General features: G+C 46.4%; 1 protein-coding gene across 4 annotated transcripts in view; it reads right to left on the minus strand.

The window, feature by feature from the left end:
- Positions 1 to 24,307, minus strand: part of PLEKHA7 (pleckstrin homology domain containing A7) — a 206,990-nt gene that overhangs the window by 78,330 nt on the left and 104,353 nt on the right. For all 4 annotated transcript variants that reach the window (XM_048215161.2, XM_026487218.4, XM_057317202.1 and 1 more), the window contains exon 4: positions 7,586 to 7,669. In XM_048215161.2, the coding sequence (XP_048071118.2) occupies positions 7,586 to 7,669 (84 nt within the window). The remainder of the gene's footprint in view (positions 1 to 7,585; positions 7,670 to 24,307) is intronic.

Here is a 24,307-nt window from a genome sequence, read left to right on the forward strand (position 1 = left end):
GGCCTGAGTCCTGCTCGGTTCTATGACCTTGGACCAGTCTCTTCCGCTGTCCGCTGTCCACTCCCTGTGCCTCAGTCTGTGCTGGAGAAGAACCAGACCTTGACCTCTACTGTTCGTCCCATCTCTGCTGTGCTATTTCAGACATGCTACAATGCTAACTCCAGCCATCGGCAAGCCCTCTTCTAGCCTCTCAGCTCCCCCTGGCTTACCAGGCAGCCACTCCCCTCACTAGAAAACAGCCCTTTCTAATGCAGATGGCGGGGGGCGGGGGAGCTTCCCAGGCCAGGGAGGTAAGAGAGGACCAGAGGGGAAGTCCCCGGAAGAAACAAAATGCCTGCAAGCAGCAGCTTCCCTTCCACACACGGCAGTCTCCACTGCAGCATCTTCACCCCGCACAGACAGAGCCCCAGACATGAGTGCTCCGTGGCAACGACCGCGCCCCCAGTGCCGGTGCCCTTGGAGACATCAACGCCAAAGCCAAGTCAACACCCAGGGGTTTGAATGCTGCGGACACCAGCACCACCTCTCCCCCTACCTGTGACCGTCACAAATGCCGTCTCCTGGACCAGGAAGGAGAACTGCACAGTCAAGTTCCTGCAACTGCTTGCCAGATGTTTCCATTTTTCCTCATTTTTCTGCTGCCATGGCAACCAAATGCAACAGGCAAAGCTAGCCCAAGACTGCCAGGCTGGAGAGACAAGGTGCTGGTTCTATCAGCCGCACCATCCGGGCTGTGCAGATGAACAGCAGGACAGACTCCTCCGGGCTCAGAGTTGTAGTGAACCCCACCCCCCTCCTGTGCTATTCATCTCTCACTGCAAATTTTTACCAACTTGTAACTGCGGGAGGAGCAGGAGTCAGCCTCTCGTCTCCTAGCAGTAGGAGACAGCCTACCCCCAGGCCCATAATAGGCATATGCCTGGGAGAGTCTTGCCCTGCTTCTACCAAATGAACCCCTGAAGCAGTCAAAGGTCAGGGAGGTAATTCTTACCTTCAGCAAGATATCTTTTTAAGTGGCATCCTCCAAACACCACTCATGACATTCCAGGCAATTCCAACTTACAGTTCTTTCCAAACAATCCAAGGAGAAAACGGGGGGCTGCTCAGACTCCAATGGAAGGAACAAGCTAACGTCACAAGGATGCCAGGAGAGTCAGGCCAGGAAAGGGTTCCCTTCAGGTGAAGGAATGTAGGAGATCTGGGGTGCCTTACAGCTGGCTTCTGAGCACAGCAGCAGGCTTCTGAACTTCCAGAGCACATAGTCTCTCTCAACGAGGCCCCACCTCAACATCAAATGCTTGACAGAGCCTAGGGATCAGCGTACACAGCCTGCTGTCAGTCAGCTGCCAGCGTCACAGCTCCGGAATGCTTTTCTCTCCTCTTCCCAGAGAGCTGCGGAGGCGTCTGTCAGCGGCTTCCTGGACAGCCCGCTCTGAGGAGAACATGGTCCCGCGCCTAGCCCCAGCCCCAGCCTGGAAGTCCCTCTTGCCAAGATTATCTCTTTAGGAGGGCCCCTATGTGTGGCCCCTTAAGCCACAAAGGCAAACCGCACGCTCCCAATTCAAGAAAATCACGGAGAATCAGGAAAAGAGGCTGAAAAGGAGGAGCTCAAATGACCCAATCACTGGAAATGAGGCCCTGTAGAAAAGCTGGAGAACACTTTCTGGAGAAAAGACTACCAAGGAGGCTTGGCATCTTTCACGCAAGAATGAAGTTACTAGATCAAATTTCGTTACTGCAGATAAAATAAAAATCTCTAGCCCACTCAGTCGGCACATTAACACCTAAGGACAGCCAAGGAAGAGGACTGTCTCTCGAAGACCACTCTAATGAGAGGCAGTATTGGAGTGCTTGGAGGCACAGCATCTGGGGCCACACTACCTGGATTCAAATCCTAACTGCTACTTACTAGCTATGTGACTTTTGGCAAGTCTCTTAACCTCTCTGTGCCTCAGTATCCATGACCATAATGGGTATCTTCCTCATAAGACTGTTGTGGAAATAAAACTCATAAATGTAAATCACTAGGGTGCCTGGGTAGCTCAGTAGGTTAAAAGTCTGACTTCAGCTCAGGTCATGATCCCCGGGGTCCTGGGATCAAGCCCCATGTCAGGTTCCCTGCTCAGCAGGGAGCCTGCTTCTCCCTCTCCCTCTGCCCCTCCCCTCTGCTCAAGTTCTCCCTCTCTCAAATAAATAAAATCTTTAAAAAAATAAATATATGCAAACCACTTAGAAAAGTACCTGGTAATACATACTAAGGGCTCTAAATGTTCACTGTAAAAATAATAACAAGATTATTATTAATGGAAAAAGCCAAGTCTTAGTCTAGGAGGTAGATTCCTTCATTTAATGTTAAAGATAAAATTCTAGATCCCCAAACAAGAGATGTTAGGAAATCTCTTTTCCTAGAAAATTATGAACTGAGCTAAAATTTGGCAGCCTAGAACTTTTACTCATTGACCTGATGCCTGCCTTGGCAGCCACTCAATAAACAGACCCCACTTCTGCCTGCCAGCCCCTCTTGAAGACTTACAGCACACCCTCCTTCATCTTCTCTCCTGCAGACTAACCGTGAAAGGTCACAGGACAGTGTTTCCAGACCCCTCACCATCATGGTCCCCCTCCTCTCATTTGCTCAATATTCCTCTTGAAACGTAGTCCCCAGATCAAAGTATTTGGGGCTTGGCATGTCCTTGATGCTCTATAAACTTGGAATGAATGGATGGAGTAGTCCACAAACACCATGATATACAGAACTATTCTCCTTTCTCTATGTGTTGTACTTTTATTAACGTAGCCTGAACTTACATTAACTCTTCCAAGTGGGATTTCCACAGGCCTGTTGGCTTGGGGGTACAGAAGTGTCCCCTGGGGAACAAGGCTGTAGGACCTGTTGACTGATACCCACCTGCCTTGACAGTTCTGACAAAGAACTAGTTCATGTAACAGAAAAGGTGAAATGAGAAATCAAACCCTCTAATCATGCAGCAAAAGAAGCTTGTCAGTGACAGACTCAAAAGGTCCTACTTCCCTTAATAAATCTAGACTGTGGATTATCTAGTCATTAGTGCTGGCCAACAACTACTTTGGATAGTCGTCCCAGATGCATGGTAGAAACGCACCTCCCTGGCCCCGTGAAGCGAGGTGAGGTAATGTGACTTGCTTTAGCCAATGAAGTGTGAGTAAAAGGGCAGTGCACAGTTCACCAAGTTCCCTTTTTCTCGGCTTTGGCCATCACGGAAGCACAGAGATGGAGCACCCCTCAATACAAATGACGGAACAGGATCCCTCAGATGACCTGTGATGGACATGGAGCTAAAGTGAAAAACAAGGGCGCCTGGGTGGCTCTGCTGGTTAAGCATCCAACTCTTGATTTCAGCTCAAGTCATGATCTCAGGGTAATGCGATTCGAGCCCCGTGTCGGGTTTCGCTTAGTGGAGTCTGCTTCTCTCCCCCTCCCTGACTGCACACTGTCTTTCTCTATCTCAAATAAATCTTTTTTTTTTAAAGCAAGAAATAAGCCTTAATTCTTTTCTGTCTTGAGATTTTGTATGCTGTTGTTAGCATAGCAGACCCTGGCCTATCCTGGCTGATTTTGTATTACTGACAGAAACTAAAATACTCAGAGCTCATGTCCTCTGGAGCCACTCATCATAGCTTTCACATTATTTCTTTTCTCCACGCTTCCAGTTTGTCAGGTGGGAAGTCATCTTTGGGTGGGCATACACCTGTTACACCAAGAAGCTCAGGTAAGCCCCACACCACCAGTGGGATACATGTGTTATCTGTCCACACAGCAATGTTCTCAAGGAAGCCACCATGGAGCCCAGTTTGGCTTTTCTCCCCACACAAGAAGGAGCCCAAGATTATCTGACCAAAAATCATCTAAGATTGTCACCGCAGCCCAGGGAATGATGGGTATCTGGAGCCGATTTAAGGATGAAAGGAAGAATCTAGCAGTAATTTAGGAGGTATGAAAATAGCAAGTTGTCTAAATCAGGGGTTTTTAAACTATTACCTGAATTAGAACCACCTGAAGCCTTTAAAATACTACCTCCAGAGCCTCTGACTTAGTAGGTCTGGGGAGGGGCTCTAGAATCTGCATCTCTAAGACGTTCCCAGGTGATGCTGGTGCAGAGACCACACTGAAAAGCACTGCTGTGGAAGGATTCACTTCAAGAACCTCAGCTGGAGGCTCCGGCAAGAGGAGTCCACGTGGCCTCAACAGACACTCCTTAGAGAAGAAAAAGAAAAGAGCCAGTTTTCCACCCACCACATTAATCTGAGAGCTGATGTGTAAAGGACACATGAATAGCTATCTCGGTCTTTTTTCCTCAACACGTAACACACTACACAGCAGTTAAGTTCCTCTAAGGGAAAAAACAGGAGTCTTCTCTGTTGGCAAATATTTTTTTTTAAGATTTTATTTATTTGAAACAGCAAGAGAATGAGAGAGAGGGGGAGGGAGGGAGAGAGCGCACAGAGGGAGAGTGAGAGGGAGAAGCAGACTCCCCACTGAGCAGAGAGCCCCATGTGGGGCTCCATCCCAGGACCCGGAGATCATGACCCAAGCCAAAGGCAGACGCTTAGCCAACTGAGCCGCCCAGGCACCCCTCGTTGGCACATTTTTAAAAACTGGGTTTCTATGAGGTGAAATCATGCTGCATCCAGAGCTGCACCAGGGGTAAACTGGGGTGTATTTCAGGAGGAAGCAATTTAGATAACTGGTTGCAACTCCGTCTTTAACCTCATGTCCTCACTCCCCTCGTAAACCTGGGCTATAAGCCAGTCCCTCTTGCCCTCTGACCCCACCAAGGCCGGTCACACTTCCCTCAGCTGTGAACAACCCATGCACACACGTGCACACTTATCTCCCCTTATCTAAATCCCCCTTCCTCCAATTTAGGGCCAGGCACTTCAAGAAAGTCTTCCCTCTCTTTCATCCCCATCAGAGCCAATCAATTACCAAGCCCTGTCAATTTTACCTCCCAAGTCTAGTTGTACCTCCAGAGTCCATCTGGTGTGTCTCATTTTTCATTCTAACTCAACTGGTATAGATCCACCATTCCCTACCCTCTTTCCCCTCTAGGTCATTGCCTAGGTCGGGGCACTGGGACTGGACAGGTCTCAATTGTGAAGAGGCCCCCCACAATCCCTAAGCCAGGTTAGAACCCTCTTCTATCAACTCCCATTGAACCCTATGCTTTTTTCTACCAAGAACATTTATCACATTCGTGATCTCTTGTTTATTTATCTGCCCTACTCTACTGTCAACTCTTCGCAGACAGGACTACATTTGTCTTGCTTGCTGCTGTAACTGCAGAGTCTGGCACAGCCCCTGACACAATATAGGCACTTAGTATTTAAGGAGTAAATGCAGGGACCACCACATCAGTTCATAGGAATCCTCCTTTCCTCTCAATGCCTAAAGCACATTCTGCCTGCTTCAAGGAATGTGTCTGGTCACCCAGACATTGCACCCACCACCTGAGACAAGCAAGCAGTCCTTATGACATCCAGAAAATGTGACCTAGAGGCGAAAAGTGACACTTGGAAAAAAGGAGTATCTTTTTCTTGGAAACTGGATGGAATTGCGATTACCTACAGAGATATTTTCGGAGGATAAAAGAGGCTACCTTCTCAGAAGTGGACAGGGACAAAGTCTTAATAGCGAGGAAAAGGAGGTGTGTGTAAGACAAAGGTGTTTAGTGATGGGAAGTCTGCATTTCTCTAGAAGCTTTTATTAAAGTTGGTAACTTCCCAAGCTAGGTGTTCTAATGGAGTCTCCATCCAGACCTTTAAAAATGACAGGCAGCCGTGTCTCTAGGATGGCTAAGGAAGGGGGCTGAACCCACTGACCTCCCAAGAGCTTCTGACCTTCAGGATTCTTTAAACATGCTCATTCCAAGTTGGAATGTGGAGAATCCACATTCTGGCTCTATCTTTACATAGCAGTTCTGTCTCAGAACAAGGCAATCTTTACCTCCTATCCACTTTCTAATAGTACTGATGCTTTCAAAGTCAGACCCCAACCCGTCTGGCATCATGACCCATGGGCCATGAGCATCAAAAGAATTTAGCAAGTAGCCTCTGACTAGTGGCAAGGGTTAGCCCTGACTGAAGAGATCAAGCGGGGGTGACATCCTGGCTTTTTCTACTTCCAGCCATGCAACTTTGAACAAATGACCCTACTTCTTTGAGTCCTGGTATCTTCATCTCTAAAACGGTGATGAAGGTCTACTTCTCAGGATTGTTGTGTTACATCAGATATGCATGTATAACCCTCAGCACAAAGTAAATGGGCAAGCAATGTCAGTATCATCATGACAGATTTCTAGATTTTTTTTTTAATATTTCATTTATTTATTTGAGAGGGAGAGAACATGAGAGGAGAGAGGGTCAGAGGGAGAAGCAGACTCCCCGCTGAGCAGGGAGCCCGATGCGGGACTCGATCCCAGGACTCTAGGATCATGAACTGAGCCAAGGCAGTTGCTCAACCACCTGAGCCACCCAGGCGCCCCATAGAGTTCTAGCTTTAGAAGTTTTGTAAGATAATGATTCTAAGCTGAAAATATTGTAGAACAAAATGGTGTTTGGAATTTGCTTCAAAATAATCCAGGTGGTGAGGGAGAAGCTATAGATGAAATAAAATCAGCCATGTTTTGGAAATTGTTGAAGATGGGAGATATTAGATTTATTACTTTCTCTCTTTTTGTGTAGATTTGAAACTTTCCATAATAGAAAGTTTAAAAGTGTAAGTACTGAGGGAGGGAAATGCTCTAAAACTATAAACTGATCATTTATTTTCAGACATATTTGGTCTAGATGACTGAACAGAAAAATGATATGAAAGGGAGAAAAAGTCAACATCTCTATTAATTTCTCAAACAATTATTTTCTTCAAACAAAACTGTCTCAGATGAGCAGAAGGGAAGAGAGCCACGTGCATACATTTCTCTGCCTTCATTTTTGGGAGAAGAACACATCGTGCTTGGGCTGCATATGCATTTTTAAATAGACAAGCCCTGGGCGGTAGAACCTATGTCTGAGCACCCCAGGGGCCCTGCTGAAATCGGACTGAGAAGAAAATCAGTCCCCACATTGGAAAAAACAAGCAGAAAGAACTCTAGACGTTCAGGGACAATAGGTGCCACAGCCCTCCTCCCTTCGAAGCCCTGGCCTTGGACTCTTCCAGAGGATTCCTTGGAAGGCTGGTTCAGTTTGGTGTGAGGCTGTGTTTAAAGCCATTTCGCTCCAGATGAGTGGGCCCTCTTAGAGCACGGCTAGTGTGTTAGATGGTCCTGGGGGGGAGGGGGGAGGTTGTTCAGGGGAAAAGGAGTTAGCAAGAGGCTCTGACAGTACCAATCATGGCACACACCTGTGTCATCTCCACACTTCCACATCCTCCCACTGAGAGAAGTCCAGAGATTGAAAAACAAAATTCTTGCATTCCACTTTGAATCAACCAACCCACTCCAAGCCCCTCTACCTGGGAGGGAAAATAGTCCAACAAGCTTTGTTTTGAGCCAATGCCTTTAAGCTCCCAAACTCTGCTTGGAAAAGGAGAATACAGAGAAGTACTTACTCTTCTTGAAGAATAAATTCGCTATTTTCTGGAGAAAACTGCCCACTCACAGGATGCCTGAATGCTGTGGTCTGTTGGTTATGGCTAAAGAGAAAGAAAGAGAGATAATGAATGAGAAGTCATGGGAATGGAAAGGCTTGCAGACACAACAACAGGTCAGTAACGTCTGAGGATCCGTGATCATCACAGATTCCTCCCAGGGTGAGAGAGCGAGCGGGCCTTTCTTCGAAGACGCATTCAATCTGTCAGGACCCAGTTGCATTTAAAAAACAAGAACTTCCAGCTCAGGTGCCAAAGCCCACCGACGACGCAGAGATTTTAATTCTAGGAAAGTCTCGGCTGCAAGAGAACACTGCACCGTCGAGAGACATTTCAGGAAGTACTTACTCTGACAGACCGAACTGCTCAGCAACAAGTCACTTTAAGACGGCACGAGCTAAAACAAGAATGAAGGAAAGCAGACGGCACTTTCAACAGCTTCCCAAAACCATGCACCAGGGAAAGAATTCCAAGAATTAACCACCCGCCCAAAAAAAAATCTATCTTCTTAAAATTCTTCTCCCTACTACAAAATGCCTTCACTGCAGTGACGGGATATAAATGTATGGGCATGTCTCTGCAACATGACGGCACAATTTCAACACTGAGGAGTTTCTATCGCCCTTTTGAAGTTAGGAGGGATCAGCTTCCATGCCAAGCTGACAGACACGACCGAAGTGTGTAGGTGTTTTGTGCATTCACAAAGGCTGCCTGGTTCTTTGAAAGGAAGGAGGAGAGGGCTCTCGGGGCTGCTGGTTCGCTCCATGAATAAACTAACCTAATGTCCTTCCCCCCCCCCCCAAAGAATATGATTTATATTAAAGTGTTTTCCCCAATCAAAAAATCAGTCCTTTTAGCTATTTTAGGAAATATGAAAAGAAAAAACGTCACCCATGATCTCACCACTTACAGTTACACCTGAGTATCTTCTCCTCCCCTAGTTTTTTTTCCCTTCTACTAAAAAATTAAAATTTTGCTGTATTTAGAAATCTGTCTCCTGCCTTTTTCATATCCTATTCACATAGAAATTTTCCTATGTCCTAAAGACTTCTTCATTTGAAATAGCTGGATCCATGCATCCCCTGCTTTTTGGAAGTTCACGTTATGCCACTTCGTTTTTAGCAAAGACCTACATTAGTACCTGTTTTCACTAACTGAAAGAAATCTGAAGAGAATTTTCACTTTCACACAAAAAAAGTTGAAAAGCGAAAATAGCATTCAGCATTTGTCTGGCAGGGAGTCCTCGCAGAGGCAATGCAACCCCCCCGCAGCGAGGGGCGCCACCAAGCTCCCTACCTGGGAACTACACCAGCATCTCCGCACCAAGCCGCCATAGCTTTGACCTGTGTGTGTGAGCAACTGTGTTTTGCCTCGGTTTATTTTGTGCATCTATTAACAAAACGTGTCCTAAGATATCAGAAAAGCCCAAGATGCTCAAAATTTTTCCACATAAATTATAGTAATCGCTGCTTTGCCTTACATCATTCTGTCTTACAGAAGGTTTCACAGAAATGCTCTACTTCCCGATAGCAGGTGGAACCAGTAAGAGTTTTATCCTATGGATGTAAATTTTTTTTTTGTCTATAACCATCTAAAAAACGTTCATTGGCCATCTGTGCGCCAGGCACGGCTTTAGGTGCTAGAGATACAGAATGAACAAGAGGTCCTTACTCCATGGTGCTTACATTCTAGAAAGATTTACATTCATCTAAAGCTGGATATTTTAGGTGCACTATACATCTTTTAGTGCAGACTCTTCCTGAAGTTCAAATCATTTCCTTGGGTTAAGGCCCCAGAGGTAAAATTACTTAATCAAAGGGCACGGTCATTTTCTTAAAGACTCCTAATACAGATGGTTAAAATGCTTTCACTGTCCGAGTCAATATAGCACTTCATTTTGCTAGCATTAAAGTATCAGCCCCATCTCCAAACTGAGCACAGGGCCACCCCAGAGATTAGTAGGTTTAATGAGCATAGTATAAAGGTTAAAAAAGAAAAAACTCTCCACACCTACAAAGTTTTTCTTACTCTGCCCTGGGGCCTGGCCACAGCGTCCTGCGTTCCAGTGGCCGGGGGAAGCTGGCACAGAGTTTAGAGCAGCATGACTGCTAATAAGCCAAATGTGAAGCAGTCAGAGCCATCACACCAGGCTGCTCCTTGGCCCTGTGATTGTGCACCACCCCCGCCACACTTTCACCCCTCCCAACTGCTCCAGCTTCCACATTCCCAGCTCTAGGTTTGAAGCAAGCCCATGGAATCCCAGGACTCCACCTGGCAGACAGCAGTCTGACCTCCACAAAAAAGCAGAGCTAAGGCACAGGCATCTAGATAAGGATGAAAAGCAGGCCCCCGTAACACCTGGTCCAGAAATATTTGCACCATGTTCAAGGGTTAGGCTTTATTTATACCCAGCTTCTTTTTTCTTTCTTTCTTTTTTTTTTTTTTTTTTAATAATACTCAGCTCCTTTTAGAGAGTCACTTCCATTCAGCAGGGAATTGTGAAAACACAAACTCTAAGCCTGCCTCATTTTCACCTGGAGGAAAAAAAAAATGCCCTGCTCATAATCAGAACAATAATGAAGCAACAGCACCACTATCTACTGTTACTTCTCAAGGACTCCACAGTCTTCAAAACCTTTCCTTATGTCTCTTAGCTATTACCACCACGGACCCCCATTTTATGAATGAGGAAATGGCTCAGAGAGGCTAAGTGACTTGCTCAAGATAACGTCACCAATTAAGTGATAAGACTGGGACATAAATCCTGGTCTTCTATTTCTAGATTCAATATTCTTTTTGCATGATAACCTGCTGTCCCCTTTCCTTAGGAGTCTATGGGGCTCACAGGTTCCTGGCCACAACCAGAAATCCCTAAAGACAAAGCATCAGAAAAACAGCACCAGCCATTGCTACTCCCTCTCTCTCTTCCTCTGCACCTCCCTCCTTCCTTTGTGCCCAGAACCAAAGTTCTGAATGACAACACCTGTGTGGCACTCAGGAGCCCCCAAACAACCTTTGGTCCTAATCCAAGGTCAGCTAGGAGATCTCTGATAATGTGCAAAGAGCGAATCTTCTATATGCTGGATCCAGCAACCACTTCATATATGCTGCATGACCTTGAGAGCAACTCCTGGGCTCCCCACACCCAGCTGGTACCAGCTTAAACAAGCCTAGAGTTTTGGGTAAATGAATCCTGCGCTGAAAGGTTTAGACATTAAGATGAAGTTTGCATCCTAACGTTAGAAGGTACACAGATTTTTAAGGTGGACAAAAATATAGCTGTTCTTTGATCAGATCTAGAGGGAGCTCCCCAACCTTTCTTCCCTAATATAGATGCTGCCCTTTTTGCCAAAAAAATAGTTAACTACAGTATCACCACTACCATCTCCTGAGTTTCCATGAAGCTTTAAGTATGGTCATAGTCATCACTGTATCTGACCCTCCCAAGTATCCTCTGAGATAAGCAGGGCTGATATTTTTATTCCCATGTTACATATAAGGAAACTGATGATCTAAGGTTGTATGATGTTACTGGAACACTAAATTAAGGGGGAAAGGGAGCTCTTACATTGAGAAAAGAGATAAACCAGAATAATACCTTCTGAATACCGAGGTCTTAAAATACGATCATTTCTGATCAAGCTTGCCCAGCATGCAGAGTTTCCGATTCAGCCCTTTCTGAGCAAAAGAAGTGTTAGGTACTTGGGTTATTTGATTCAGTCTTCCCAATACCCAGCACGGCAGGCTGTGCTTCATCACACCAGACCAGAGGTGAGGAAAGTGAGACCCAGGAAGGGTAGATGACTTGCCCACAATGGCAGTCGGCTTCTACATTCCTGCACACCACCACCTTTCTGGTTTCCTTCTACTAATCCAAGCTCACCCTCACCAAACAAAGGCTGCACAGTAAAAGCTGAATCCCCACACCCATTCAGAGATTGCAAAGCCCTCTGACTTTACCTGCTGTCCCCGACCTCAGCCCAAAAGCCCCCGCCCTGCTCCATTTCCTGATTTTTCTAAAATCCATGAAGAATCTCATGTCCTATCACTTTGTCTCAAGACACATTTAGCAGGCACAGACAAATCCCCTGAAATACCTGTTCTTAAACCTGAATTGCCACCTTGCTCCTTGGTAGTGATGGAGATGGCCCGGCTGGGAGCCAGGTAGCCGGTTTCAAGGGAGCACAGAAACGCTCTTTCCTCCATACAAGGGCCTCTGTCTCTCTTCAGGCTACTGAGAAAATAACTTGGCAAATGACCTAAAACACAAGGTAGGCTTTCTTTTCAGATCCTGCTCTTCCTCCTAGGAACAGCCCCTCTAAGTTCAATGGCAGCCAGTCTCACCTGGCACAGAAGGCTGCAGGGAAGGATTATCCCCCTGAAGGGGGGCCATACATAACCATCCACATAAATAAGCATGTCTTCACAAGCCCGGGGCCTGGAAGGACTTGGGTTAGGCCCTAAAGAAGTCCAACAGCAAACACGAGAGATGTGACAAGAGGACAGAGTGAGGACCAGGGAGCAGTGGAAACCGATTTGAGCTTAATATAAGGAGGAGCCCCACCTACAACCACTGACAGGACTAGTCAAGATGTAAACGAGTCCTACAGTTTCTTGCAACATTTTTGCAAGATTAATTTTCCATTCCTACAGATTTTGACCATAATGTGAGCAGTGAGACTCTGGTCAGTTAAACGTAAAGGTTCCAACTACTTAGCATAGCAATTTCTTTTGGCATAGCAAGAAGTTCTGGAGTTACAGGAATGGTGCTCACGAGTGGAGGTCAGAGCACCCTGATAAATCTGGTTTTCTCACAGTGGTGGTACTGGTATGCTGAGTGTGGGACAAATGCACGCACTCAGCATGAGCTCTTATCTGGCCCAGCTGTAGAGAGAAGAAACAGCTTAAAATGTAAGAAAAGGATCCAGCCTGAAAGCCTAAGGAGGGACTCTATCAAGGCTCTTCTCACTGGTATGCTCAGCAGCATCTGCCACTCTGGCCCCTCGGGCTCCTCAGTGCGGCTCCCCGAATAAGGCAAGAGCGTCACCTTGCAGGCCTGATGCCACGTGCAGGACTGCCTCCAGGCTTCTTAAGGCACTTACTGTCTTTGTTCAAAATCCCAGTGTCTCAAGAAAACCAAGGACTGTGGGTAACCTAATAATGCTCCTACTTAGGTCCCCAAACTGGTAACCGAAACTCCAAGAACAAAAGAAATTGCCTATCTTCTTCAGTTCCTACTTGGGCCACAGAATAAAGACGTGGCAACCAAAGGCTGAAGCAGCATCTCGACATTCCCTCAACATTTCCAAGTTCCTTTTATTTTATTTAACACTTTTATAAAATGGCTCATTTAGTACAAAGTGTCACCGCTGTTCATGTGGTGTTTCCTAAAGGGACTGAGAATCTTACTGAAATGGTCTTTAGAGCTTGCACTATTTTGGAAATGTCAAGATTTTCAACAGCTCATTGCACACGGCCATTCCTCTGACAGGCCCTTCTTCAGAAATCATGGGAATCAGGCCTTGATGAGCCAACATAGGTCCCCATCCTCTCTCCAAGTGAAAGCTATCAACACCGCACTAACTTCAGTGTTTGCCCTGAACCCTGGCATCAGAAGACCTGGGTTCAAACCACAGCAAGCCACCTCACCTTTCTGAGCCTCAGTTCTTCCATTTGCAAACAGGGAACAGAAATAATATCCTTCAAAGAGTTGTTGTGAGGATACATGAGGGACACACATGAAAGAAACTTGCACAATGCCTGGCATACTGAAGGTACTCAGTTGGTATTTGCTGAACCTGAACATGGGCCTTGACCGCCGCAATGACTACTAGGAATCCACATTTTAACAGACCAAAAACAAAATGAGCCTCCTGCCCCCCATTCCCACCAAACCCAGTATTCCTTCTCCAGGCTCCCTATTTCCATGAACAGCATCAGTATCCCGCAACCTGGGAGTCACTCTCCGTTCCGTGCTCCACCGTAACCCCCCCACACACTTAGCAAGCCCTGGGTGCCTCTACCTCCAAGACAACTCTCCAGTTCTACAGCCAGCACCCAGTCAAAGATACTGCAACAGCCTAACTGCTCTTTCTGCTTCCACCCTGGCCTCTGTACCACCCACTCTCCTCACTGGAAGCCTGATGGGTCTCTTCAAATGGAAGTTAAATCACGTCGCATTCCTCCTTGGAACCCTATGACAGCTCCACAGCACAGAGTAAAATTCCAGCTCTTTACCTTGGCTTGACTCTAGGTGACTTGACCCCCGACCAGCTGTATCACCTTCTTAATACAAGGGACGTCTTCTCCCTCCCCCGCCACGCTGGCCTCCTTTCCGCTCCTTGAACATCAGGCTCTTCCCAACTTAACAGTCTTTGTACTAGCTAGCCTTTCCACCTGGAGGCTCTTTCCCTCACACTCGCATAACTGGCTCCTTAACATTCAGACCTTGGCACAACTATCACCACCTCAGAGCCCTTCCCAACCACCCACCGAAGTAGGTTCCCAGTCACTTCATATCATGTCACCCTATTTTAACCCTGTCATTTCTCTTACTTATGTGTTTTGACTGTTGTCAGTCTCCTTAGTATGTGTATTCTGGGAGAGCGTGGACCTTGTCTGTCTCTTCACTGCCCTTAGGCTTATACCAGTGTCTGGCACTGGTTACATTTGCTGAATGAATGAATGAATGAATAAGAAACAACTAAAGAGACTTCTACCTTAAAGTGAGGCCATGTGTCCAAATAGGCTAGCTAACCCTACTGAAGTCTGGGCAAAAGTAACAGAGACAAAAGAATCTAAAGGGTCATAAAGCCATCAGAGTGCAGTGGCTTCTCTCTTAGTGACAAAGGAAAGAAGGATGAGACACCAACATGCCAAGAACGCTTCATCCTCGGCTCTCTCCCAACTGTGCTACAATATAATTTGGAGAAATTAGCCCTCCCCTGCCACCCCCCTCCCACCCCCGCAAAGAAGGTTAATACACTCAACAGAGAGAATCAAAGAATGGAATGCAAACACCCGAGAGGAAATTACTGAGTGATTAAAAACACACAGGAGGATAATACAAACATCACCTGTATCTCCCTTTTGTGAACTGGGAGAATATTTGGTACGAAACCTACAATTTGGTGACTGATTATACACTCTCTCTTATACTGCTCTCTACTTACTTCATGTGTGTTTGTTCTCCTCCCCACTCTCCCTCCCTCCAGTGAGAGCCTAAGTTCCTGGAGGGCTGGGAGCCGTCACTGACTGATTTCTCATCTATCTCCTGCAGCACAGTACAGTAATGCCCATGGAGCAGGCACCTGAACTCCTTTATCTCAATAGCCTGAGCACAAACACACGTCACTTTCAGGGACAGGCTGTGCAGAACCCACCTCATTTTCTGATCACAGTAGCCCAACCTGTCAAGGCTCCCCCAGAGAGAGTGGGGGAGAGAAGGGTCTGTAGGCCTAAAAAGGCTCCCACCTGGAGGCTGAGACACTAAGCAGCCCTGAGGAGCATGGCACAGACCAAGGAACGGCCTTCCCCACTCCCACGCTGTCCACACCTGGCTTTCACTCACACACCCAATTAAGCAGAGACTCCGAAATCCAGCCAAAGCCCAGACCTACCACCTGAACAGACAGTCAATCCCTGCTCTCCTCACCCAAAGGCGGTAAAGGGGCAGAGCCTGGCACGGACAGAGCTGGGCATAAAGGAGTCACAAAATTAATTCTGCAAACTCAAAGCTCACCTATCTTACAAAGAGAGCTGTCCTTTCCAAACTCTGGATTTAACAGACTCAAGTCTCCTAGCATGATTTGAAAAGCTCTATATTTCATTAGGGACTCCAGATGTTTTGAGATCTGCTCAGTGGCCAACTCATTTCATAAATTACCTCTTCTGACCCACTAACCCATGTGTAAGACCTGCCTTCTTCCTGAGCTCCCACATGGGGCCCCAGCACTTAGGATTCCTATGTGGTTAATAGGGAGTTTTAATTTTGACTTCACAGGACCGCAAGAACCATGAAAAGACTGAAGCCAAACTCCTGACAGAACGAGGAAATCAAGCCCAGATAGCCTCCTGCTCCAATTTTTTTAAAAAAGAAAGTTGGCAGAGAAGCAATGTTCTAGGAGCCGAGGTGCCAGCGTTGTCACTACCAGTTCCACAACCCACCCCAGCACACACTCAGCCTCTCTGGGTCTTGGTTTCCTCATCTGTCCAATGCAGAGGCCACGTGACGCCTGCCAAGCGTGAACCCCAGGCTGCTGTTCAGAGTCACGACAGACTGCAGTTCAAACCCAGCTCTGCTGCACACTTGGCAGTGCGCAACCTTGAATGAGTTACCGACCTTTCTGAGCGCTGGTTTCTTTATCTGCAAAAAGAGAAGACAATTCCAACCCTGCAAGATTGGTTTGAAGAGTACTGATAATGGGCCTGGCCTGCAGCACTCCACGTTTAGTGCCTGTTAGAGTTTTCTTTTGCTAGCTCTAAAACTCCACACTAATAGAGTTGTTTTGCCTTTTTCCGTGTTGTAAACGCCAGTATTATTAGCCTGCCATAGGACAGCGGCTCAAGAACACGTTTTCTTCCTTTTGAATAAGGCACTATACCCAACCTCCTGTTCAAACTTCTATTTAAGGAACTCGTCTCCCAGGCAAAGTACTTTAAGATCAGTAGGCACCTGCCTTCAGCCTCACTTCTGTCCCTCACTGGGTCAGGCCCCAACGTTCAGAAAGCACAGCCCAAGAAAAACAGCCTCCCCAGCGAGCTCGCTGAGTCAGGGATGCACACTGCACAGAAGTTTTAAAACTTCACAGGAAACATTTTCAACCTCAGAGAATACCCAGTTCCATGCTTCTGTTTAATACTCTTCAATTAGGTTCCAGTGTAAAATGAGAAGGATGGACCAAGTGATACCGTAGGGGTCTTCCAACGATCACCTCCTGAGACGCCGAGGTTCGCCTCTGACTACTGCCAGAGCCGCAGACTGAAATGGAACAACACTACACATAATTGAAACACAAAGGAACGAGGCAGAACACTGTCCTCCCCGATCTCACATGCCAACAGAAAACCCTTTGTAATGGTATCAGGGAGGTGTAGTTAATGATACTTTTGTCCCATTTATTCTCGATTAATTGGCTTGTTTGGTTTGGAGTTTGCTTTTTTGTTTTGTTCTGTTTTAACTGCAGGCACTCCCAAAAAAACTATCGGAAACTCCCTTCAGTCATTACTTATTAGTTGACTTTCATGAATCAGAACACATCGCAGTGAACGGAGTCCCCGTGAAACCCGTACGGGACTAACCTGCTCTCCCCATCTTGCTGGGAAAGGTGGCAGACACACTCACTCTCTCCTCGAGCTCCATGTTCAGAAGGGCTGTGTCTTCTTCCCCAGCCTCGGCCTAATGAAAACCTGGGTTCCGGTCAGACAGGGAAGGAGGGCCCAGCTGCTTGCAAGAGGGGAGGCGGAGGCTCACAGCCCGCCTACTCTCAATTTCGGTTCTCCAGCAGCTGCTTCCGAAGGTGTTACAAATCCAGCAGCCACTTGCTCCTACTCATTCATTCTCCCTCTTCCCCACCCCCCATGCAAAATCTGGCAACAGCGAAGGAACACAGCTCCAGCTCTGAGTCATCGCCCTGCTGTGGCCAAGCGGAGCACGGGCTGGGGGTAAACAGCGAGGCAGACACTACGCGTCTCCTGACTCCGCTGTTCTTCTTGGAGACTGTGGGGCTGGCTGCTCCTCTGGAAGCAGGACATAGGAAACACCTCCGGTTATGGGCTCTGGAGTCTGAATGAACTGCTCCTTTAGTTCTGCTGTGCTACCTCTGTGGCTGAAATCAGCCCTAAAACAGCCCTTGGTGGGAAGGTGATGCTCCTTTATCACTCTGTCCCACAGGCAGGGCAGGGAAGAGCCTGAGCAGTCCCAAGCCACCATCCCCGCTCCCCTGGGGAGTCGGCTATGAGTCTTTCATCACTGCTTGGGATGGCTCAGGTCCCCCTAGCATAGGTTGAACCACAGCAGGCCTGGAGAGGAAAGAGGAGAGGAGTCAGAAAGGGAAACTAAGGCATCGAAGTGCCTTTACTGCTACAGCCTCAGATCAGTACTGTGGCTCTTCATTGCAGTCTAAGTAGGTCTGCAAGTCATGATGCAGGGGACTACTTGAAACGTAAGCTCCATGGGACAAGGACTTCTGTTTTCACAGCTATGTTCCAATGCCTACATAGTACCTGGCACACAGTAGGTGCTCAAAAGATATCTGTTTAATGAAAAAAAAAAAAAACGTACAGGGGATTTTCTTCTGAGCCTACTTGGGAGGACAGCTTTACTAAAACCTGTATTCATTGCCACCATTTCTTCCCTTTTAGAAATCTCCTTATCCTTCATAACTCCTACTACTGCCGACAGTGAGTGTTCTGTGAATCTTGAAATGCAGACATGGTTTACTTGAAACTAATGAAGCTAAAGCATTAGCACCTCTCACTTCCGAAAGCCCCTTGTAAGGCCCTGGGAAGGGCTCTAGCCCTGCGTTTCCATGCCTTCTGCAATTCTACAGGATTTGAAAGACGACCTCCTAAATTGACGAACATCACGGCCCACAAACTGCAGATGGGCCCCAGTGGAATGAAATAATAAGTGACTCACAAGCCATCCTGATACATCATCCTAACAAGGGCATGTGGCTTGACAAAACTTGTTTACACTACACTGGAGATATGCCCTAGCCTATAGACACGTCCTAATCGATCACAAGTCAATTGCTACAAAGACTGGAGTAGGTTAAAGAACACAGACTCCACTCACCCAACATTTATTTAGCCCTACTATGTACTTAGCACTCTGAGTGCTTTGAGGTAAAGCAATGATCAGAACATACTATCCCCACTGAAAAGGAGCCTACAGTCCAACAGCATAGACTGATATGGTCATAAATAGATGCAGGTAAGTATGTATTTCATATATTAAACATAAATAATACAGATCTAGGACTACAGGTCAGATTGGGTACCATAATATAAAAAGTAAAGGAAGACACATCTATTTGCTAGGTATCAGTCTGCCAGGTACAACAACCCTAAAAGGTAAATCATATTATCCCCATTTTGCACAGAGGATAATGAAGCCCACAGGGGTCAAGTGCCATCCCATGACCACATAACCAGTAAGTGGCAAGGTCAGAATTCAAGCCCTGAACTACCTGACTCCAAAGCATAGGCCTGTTCTTAGCAGCTACACTTCAGTCAATGGCCAGTCACTCTACAGAACCTCTAAAATGTCTGGAGAGACATGCTGGCTTCAGAGGCACAGGAACCACAGCAGGCAGCAGCAGAGGTGGGCCAGCTTCCAAAGCCCACACTCTTGGGAGTGGAGGAACAGGAAGTGCCATGGGCGTATTCATCAGGCGTATAGGTATAAACCCCTTCGCCAGGCAACACCCTAGCAGGGATCAGTGGCAGCTACCCAGGAGCCAGAAGAGGCCACATGAATAGCTCCTACCTTAGGGCCCTGCCTACAAACTCCCTTGTCCTTGTCGCCAGACGGATCGTGCTGGAGCACGGCGAGCATTCCATTACCTCCTGCTATACAACACCCTCCTTCACTGCTAAAGCCTCCTTCTCATCACTTCCCCCTACCCACAGCTCCTGCCAAATGTAATTGTTCCCCAGTCCCCAAGACACCTGCTTCCCTACCTCCGGGCTTTGGCAGCTGCTGTCCTCTTCCCTAATGGATTCTGCACAACCATCAAGGCCCCTTCTCTTTCCAACAGTCCTTCCTGATCACTCCAGGCCACGCTGCTTCCATACTTCCTCAACACTGTCAGCACTGAAGGCTCACGCTCTTTCTGTAGCAATTATAAATCCCAACGACTCTTTTCATTTTACCTTCCAAAAATTATTGTTACAGAGGGTAAAAAGCAGACGTTCGCTTTCTTGCCTCCAATCCAGTGTCAATCTCAGAAGCAATACCTTTACCAGTTTCTTAAGTATCCTCTATATTTTGCCTGTATGAAACATGTATGCATTTTTTAAGTTTTACATATACATCTTTTTAGAAAAAAATTACATAAATAGAAAATTGTACGTATTATTCTATACCTTGCCTTTTACTTTATGTATCTTGGATTCCCCCATACCTCTATGCAAGGATGAACATGAGCATTCTCTCCACAATGATAGCTTCCTTAGGACCCTACACCAGATCAGACCAGACCAACCTATAGACAGAGATGATGACCTGGGAAGCCATCTGATAGGTCAATCTGCTCCAAACACCTATCAGAGCTTTGAAATTGATGACATGCAAATGAATTTGTCCCCAAAATGAGATCTGAGTCACACAGATGTTTTCAATTGAACCGAAGTTTAAGAACAGGAACATTTCATACAAAAATCTAGCTTGCTTTGGAAAAACCAAAACTGCAATGCTGGGCCACCATGAGAGGTGGAATGGCCTGTCTAGTTCACTGCGGTCCCCACCACTCCCTACTGATTCCCAGGGTTGAGGGCGTACACCTAGTGCTATTCATATCACACATCACACATATTTCTCATTCTCCTACAGGAGAGCAATTTCTTTATACCCATATCTCAACCAGAATGGGAAAAACCAAAGATACACAGAGTAGGCCAAGTATTCCAAAAACGAACTGGAGAGCATAAACACAGTCTGCTTTTTTGTTAACCACTAAGCCTCTACAGACATTGAGTTTGCAACCCCTACTCTGTACCACCACCACTGATTCTAGGGAAGATCTTCCTTTTAGGAAGGAGCCCTGTTTTAAAGAATGAAAATTTCTTGTGTAAAAGTAAGAATTATAAGAAGATGGCAAAAATAGGGGCACCTGGGTGGCTCAGTTGGTTGAGTGTCTGTCTGCCTTAGGCTCAGGTCATGATCTCAGGGTCCTGGGATTGAGCCCTGTGTCGGGTTCTCTGCTCAGTGGCGAGTCTGTTTCTCCCTCTCCCTCTTCCTCTGTGATCTCTCTCACTCTCACTTTCTCTCAAATAAATAAAAATTTAAAAAAAAAAGAAGATGGCAAAAATAGGCCATAAAATGTCCCTCACAAAAAAATTCTTAGAAGAATCTTCCTAACAATGATGGCAAATGAACTCATTCTTAGCCTTCCCTGAAAAGACTCCTGAAAAGGTAAGACCCCAGACAGTCACAGATTGTGTCTTCCTCAAAATGAAAAACCCAGAGAGGCACTGCCAACAGAGGTCCCTAAAGAATCCAAAGGAAGGGAGGTATCAGTGGCTGCAGCCCGTTAGGGACACCCACAGGGCCACTGAAAGCAGGTAGGGGCTCCTATAACAGAAAAGCATCTGACCAAGTGCCACCTGGAACAAGATCACAGACCTTCCCCAACAGAAAAAAAAAATGCACATTCTGCTGTGGTGTTTAGAGCACAAGCCCTGGAGTCCAGTCCTCAACAGCCATCCCAAACATGGCCACCATCTTTTTAAAGTAATAGTCAGTGGGGGGTGTCTGGCTGACTCAGTCAGTAGAACATGCGACTCGATCTCAGAGTTATGAGTTCAAGCCCCATGGTGGGTGTGGAGCCTTTACTAATAAAAACAATAATAATTTTCAGGAGGAATCTTAAAAGGCCCACACTTACTAGATGATCAGACTAGAATGATATTGCATTACTTGTTCCCAATAATGGTATGTGACATAAGTATATTCATTCATTCACGTAACAAATATTTGAAAGCCAAATAGATGCCCAGTGCCGTAGTATCTTACACTATGTGAGTAACCAAGAAGAGGGTGGGAATGTGTAATAAACAGCTTAGTCTCTGCATCCTGTCAAAGGTGAACAAAAGGGTAGAATTTTTCAGATTTTCAGATTCATGAATCATAATCTGTCTTCTTAGTCAAGAGTTGTACATTTTCAGTTCATGTAGCCAACTTGAAACCTTTTATCACAAAGGGTAACCCCTGTTTTCCAGAAATCATAGTATTAAAGAGTTTTAGAGCTGAAAATGACACAGAGCTTGCCTCATCCAATCTCTTTTACAAATGAGGAAACAGAGGTCTGAGAAGGTTAGAGAATTGCTCAAGGTCATCATGATTACTTACTGTAAATTAACACTAGCTTCCTGGAAACAAGAATTATGAAAAAACATCATACATTGTTTTAAAATTAATTTTACGCCTTAAGCAAAATCCATCTTCCAGTGCCTAATAGCCACTAACAAACATGAAAAATATATTTTAGAGCTAGGAATCCTTGAATCTGGTCAAAAGACCTTGCACAGAAATCCAGAGCCACTGGTCTGGATTCAAGTGGTATATAAAGTATGCACAGGGGAGGAGGCCATGTGCAGACAGAGGCAAAGACTGAAGTGAAGCATCTACAAGCCAAGGAACGTCAAGAATTGTCAGCAGCCACCAGAAGCCAAGAGAGAAGCATGGAACAGATTCTCCCTTAGAGCCTTCAGAAGGAAGCAATACTGCTGATGCTTTGACTTCGGGCTTCTGGCCTCCAGAACTAGAAGGATAAGCTTCTGATGTTTTAAGCCACTAAGTCTGTGTAACTTGTTAAGGCAGCCCTAGGAAATAATATAGAATCTGTATTCGTTTAATGGCTTTGATTTCCTACAGACCCAACTAGTCAACGGTATGGAAAAGCTGTCACAAAGCAACTGGGATCTTGGGACTCACAGAATAGTCCAAAATGAGGGAGGTAAATAATGTTCTCTCTTGAACTGATCAGACCCCACCCAAATGTTGTGTTCTCTTCTGGTAACCGTACCTACAGGCCAGAGTGAAAAGCTAGAGGAGGGACAAGCCAGGACTGTGAAGGGTACCAACGGGTCACAGCCACATCACTGAAGGAGCAGGAGTTTTATGGTCTGGGAAGATTCAGGGCACAGGACCAGTATCATCCTCTCTGTAAAGCTACCACATGGAAGAGTAATTCGATTTGTTCCCTGAGGGCCAACTAGGATCAGTAGGAGGAGTCACTGGGAAGCATATTTTTCAAGAAATTATGTGTCTACCAATGTCAAAGTCAGAGGAGCTTCTGAACATCTGACTGGCTGGCTGCCTCCTATTGGTGGAAGTTTTCAAGCCCAGGCCAAAAACCATGTGGCAGGATGTTGCTAAAGAAAGAACACAAACCCCAGGTCTGTAATCGGCCAAGACAGCCTCATGTCCCTTTCCAGCTCTATGAATCTATTAACCCATGAAACATACCATTTAGCAATCGTGTGAAATCTGAAGTATATGGGTAGGATGAAGAGATCTTGAGCATTAGGAGATATTTTGGTGGGAAAACAAAAAAACAAGACTCTGTACACAGATATGGCTGAGAACTTATGCCTACTCCCAGAAACCCGGCTGCAGGAGCAGGCGCTCATAGCCCAGTAGTGGAAGCTGGGTTAGGCTCCTTATGCCCCTTCTCATAGGAAGCTTATGCTGAGATTGACAGTACCTATGTCAAGCTTTCTCTTTTAGATACACAGCTTTAAGAGTCCGATCTGGCCAGCATGCATTAACAAGCCGCTGCGACTATATTAAAAGTAACAGTCACTGTTTTCTGCATAACTATCATTGTGAGTAACTGCTTAAGATGCTTGCACATATTACCCCTACTGTCACTTCAACACTGCATGGTATTATCTCAGGGAACTGAGTTTAAGAGGGGTTGAGTTATTTGTCTAAGGTCATACATTTCAGGATTTAGGATTCCCACTGGAATCCAAGTCCAGAAGCCAAACTCTTTTCCTGCATCATGATGTCTCCTTTGCATCCTACTTTGGGCATTTAATTTGCTCAAGGTAAATAACAAAAGCAGCCAACGGGGAAGCAAAGAGATGGCTTTCTCTGTCTGGTCCACAGTCCCCTCATCTGTAAAATGGGAAAAAGCTGGAGATAATTGACACCGAGCCCTAGGTACTGCTCTACCAAATTCCGTTTCTCCTTGTCACCTCCATACTGGTAGGGCTAAGCAAGGGGTGACAGGGGAAGTGGTCATTCTCTGGCACTCAACACAAGGGGGACACAGCTAGCAACTTTTCCCATGCTACCTTGAGGTCAGGGTAGTAATGGAAAGAGGAAACCAAGAACAGGCCCAAAGTTGGCCTTATGAGCTCACTCACAGGTGTGCAGCACAGAATGACCCACATAAATCTTGACATGTAGCACTTTACTCCGTAAACTGGCGGCGGCGGGGGGCGGGGGGGGGTGCTGTAAAGGATCAGCACACGGATCTGAAGTCTAGCTGTGCCCAGAGGATGTCCACGAGGAATTAAAGCACAGGGTCTTTGTTTGGAAAAGATAAAGCTGTCAGAGGGTTGTGAGAGGTAAAGCAGTCCAGCCACATTCCAGTGGGAGGAGTCTCTTGTAGCTGTCCCGGTGAGGGCACCCTTCCAGCCTCTAGGGCTGCTTTCTCAGGAGCCAGCTCACGTAGGACCTCCTCAGGCCGCCTATTTCCCACCCGCCTCTTCCAGAGTCTGCATGCAGTGGTGTCAGAGCAAAGGGCCTCCAGAGGCCCAATCACACAGCATCCCTCTGTGACCTGGAGAGGAGAGACCATTCCACCTTCAGTGCAGGGGGCAGGGGGGAGGGAGAAGGACTCCAGACATCCGGTCCGGGAGGGGTTCTCTCTGCCTACCTCACTTCTAGAAAAGGGCAAAATGGAATGATTTCGGAAACCCCCCACCCAAACCAGTTTCCTTCTTAAT

Source organism: Ursus arctos, unplaced genomic scaffold, assembly GCF_023065955.2.
Source record: "Ursus arctos isolate Adak ecotype North America unplaced genomic scaffold, UrsArc2.0 scaffold_23, whole genome shotgun sequence".
Classification (NCBI taxonomy): Eukaryota; Metazoa; Chordata; class Mammalia; order Carnivora; family Ursidae; genus Ursus; species Ursus arctos.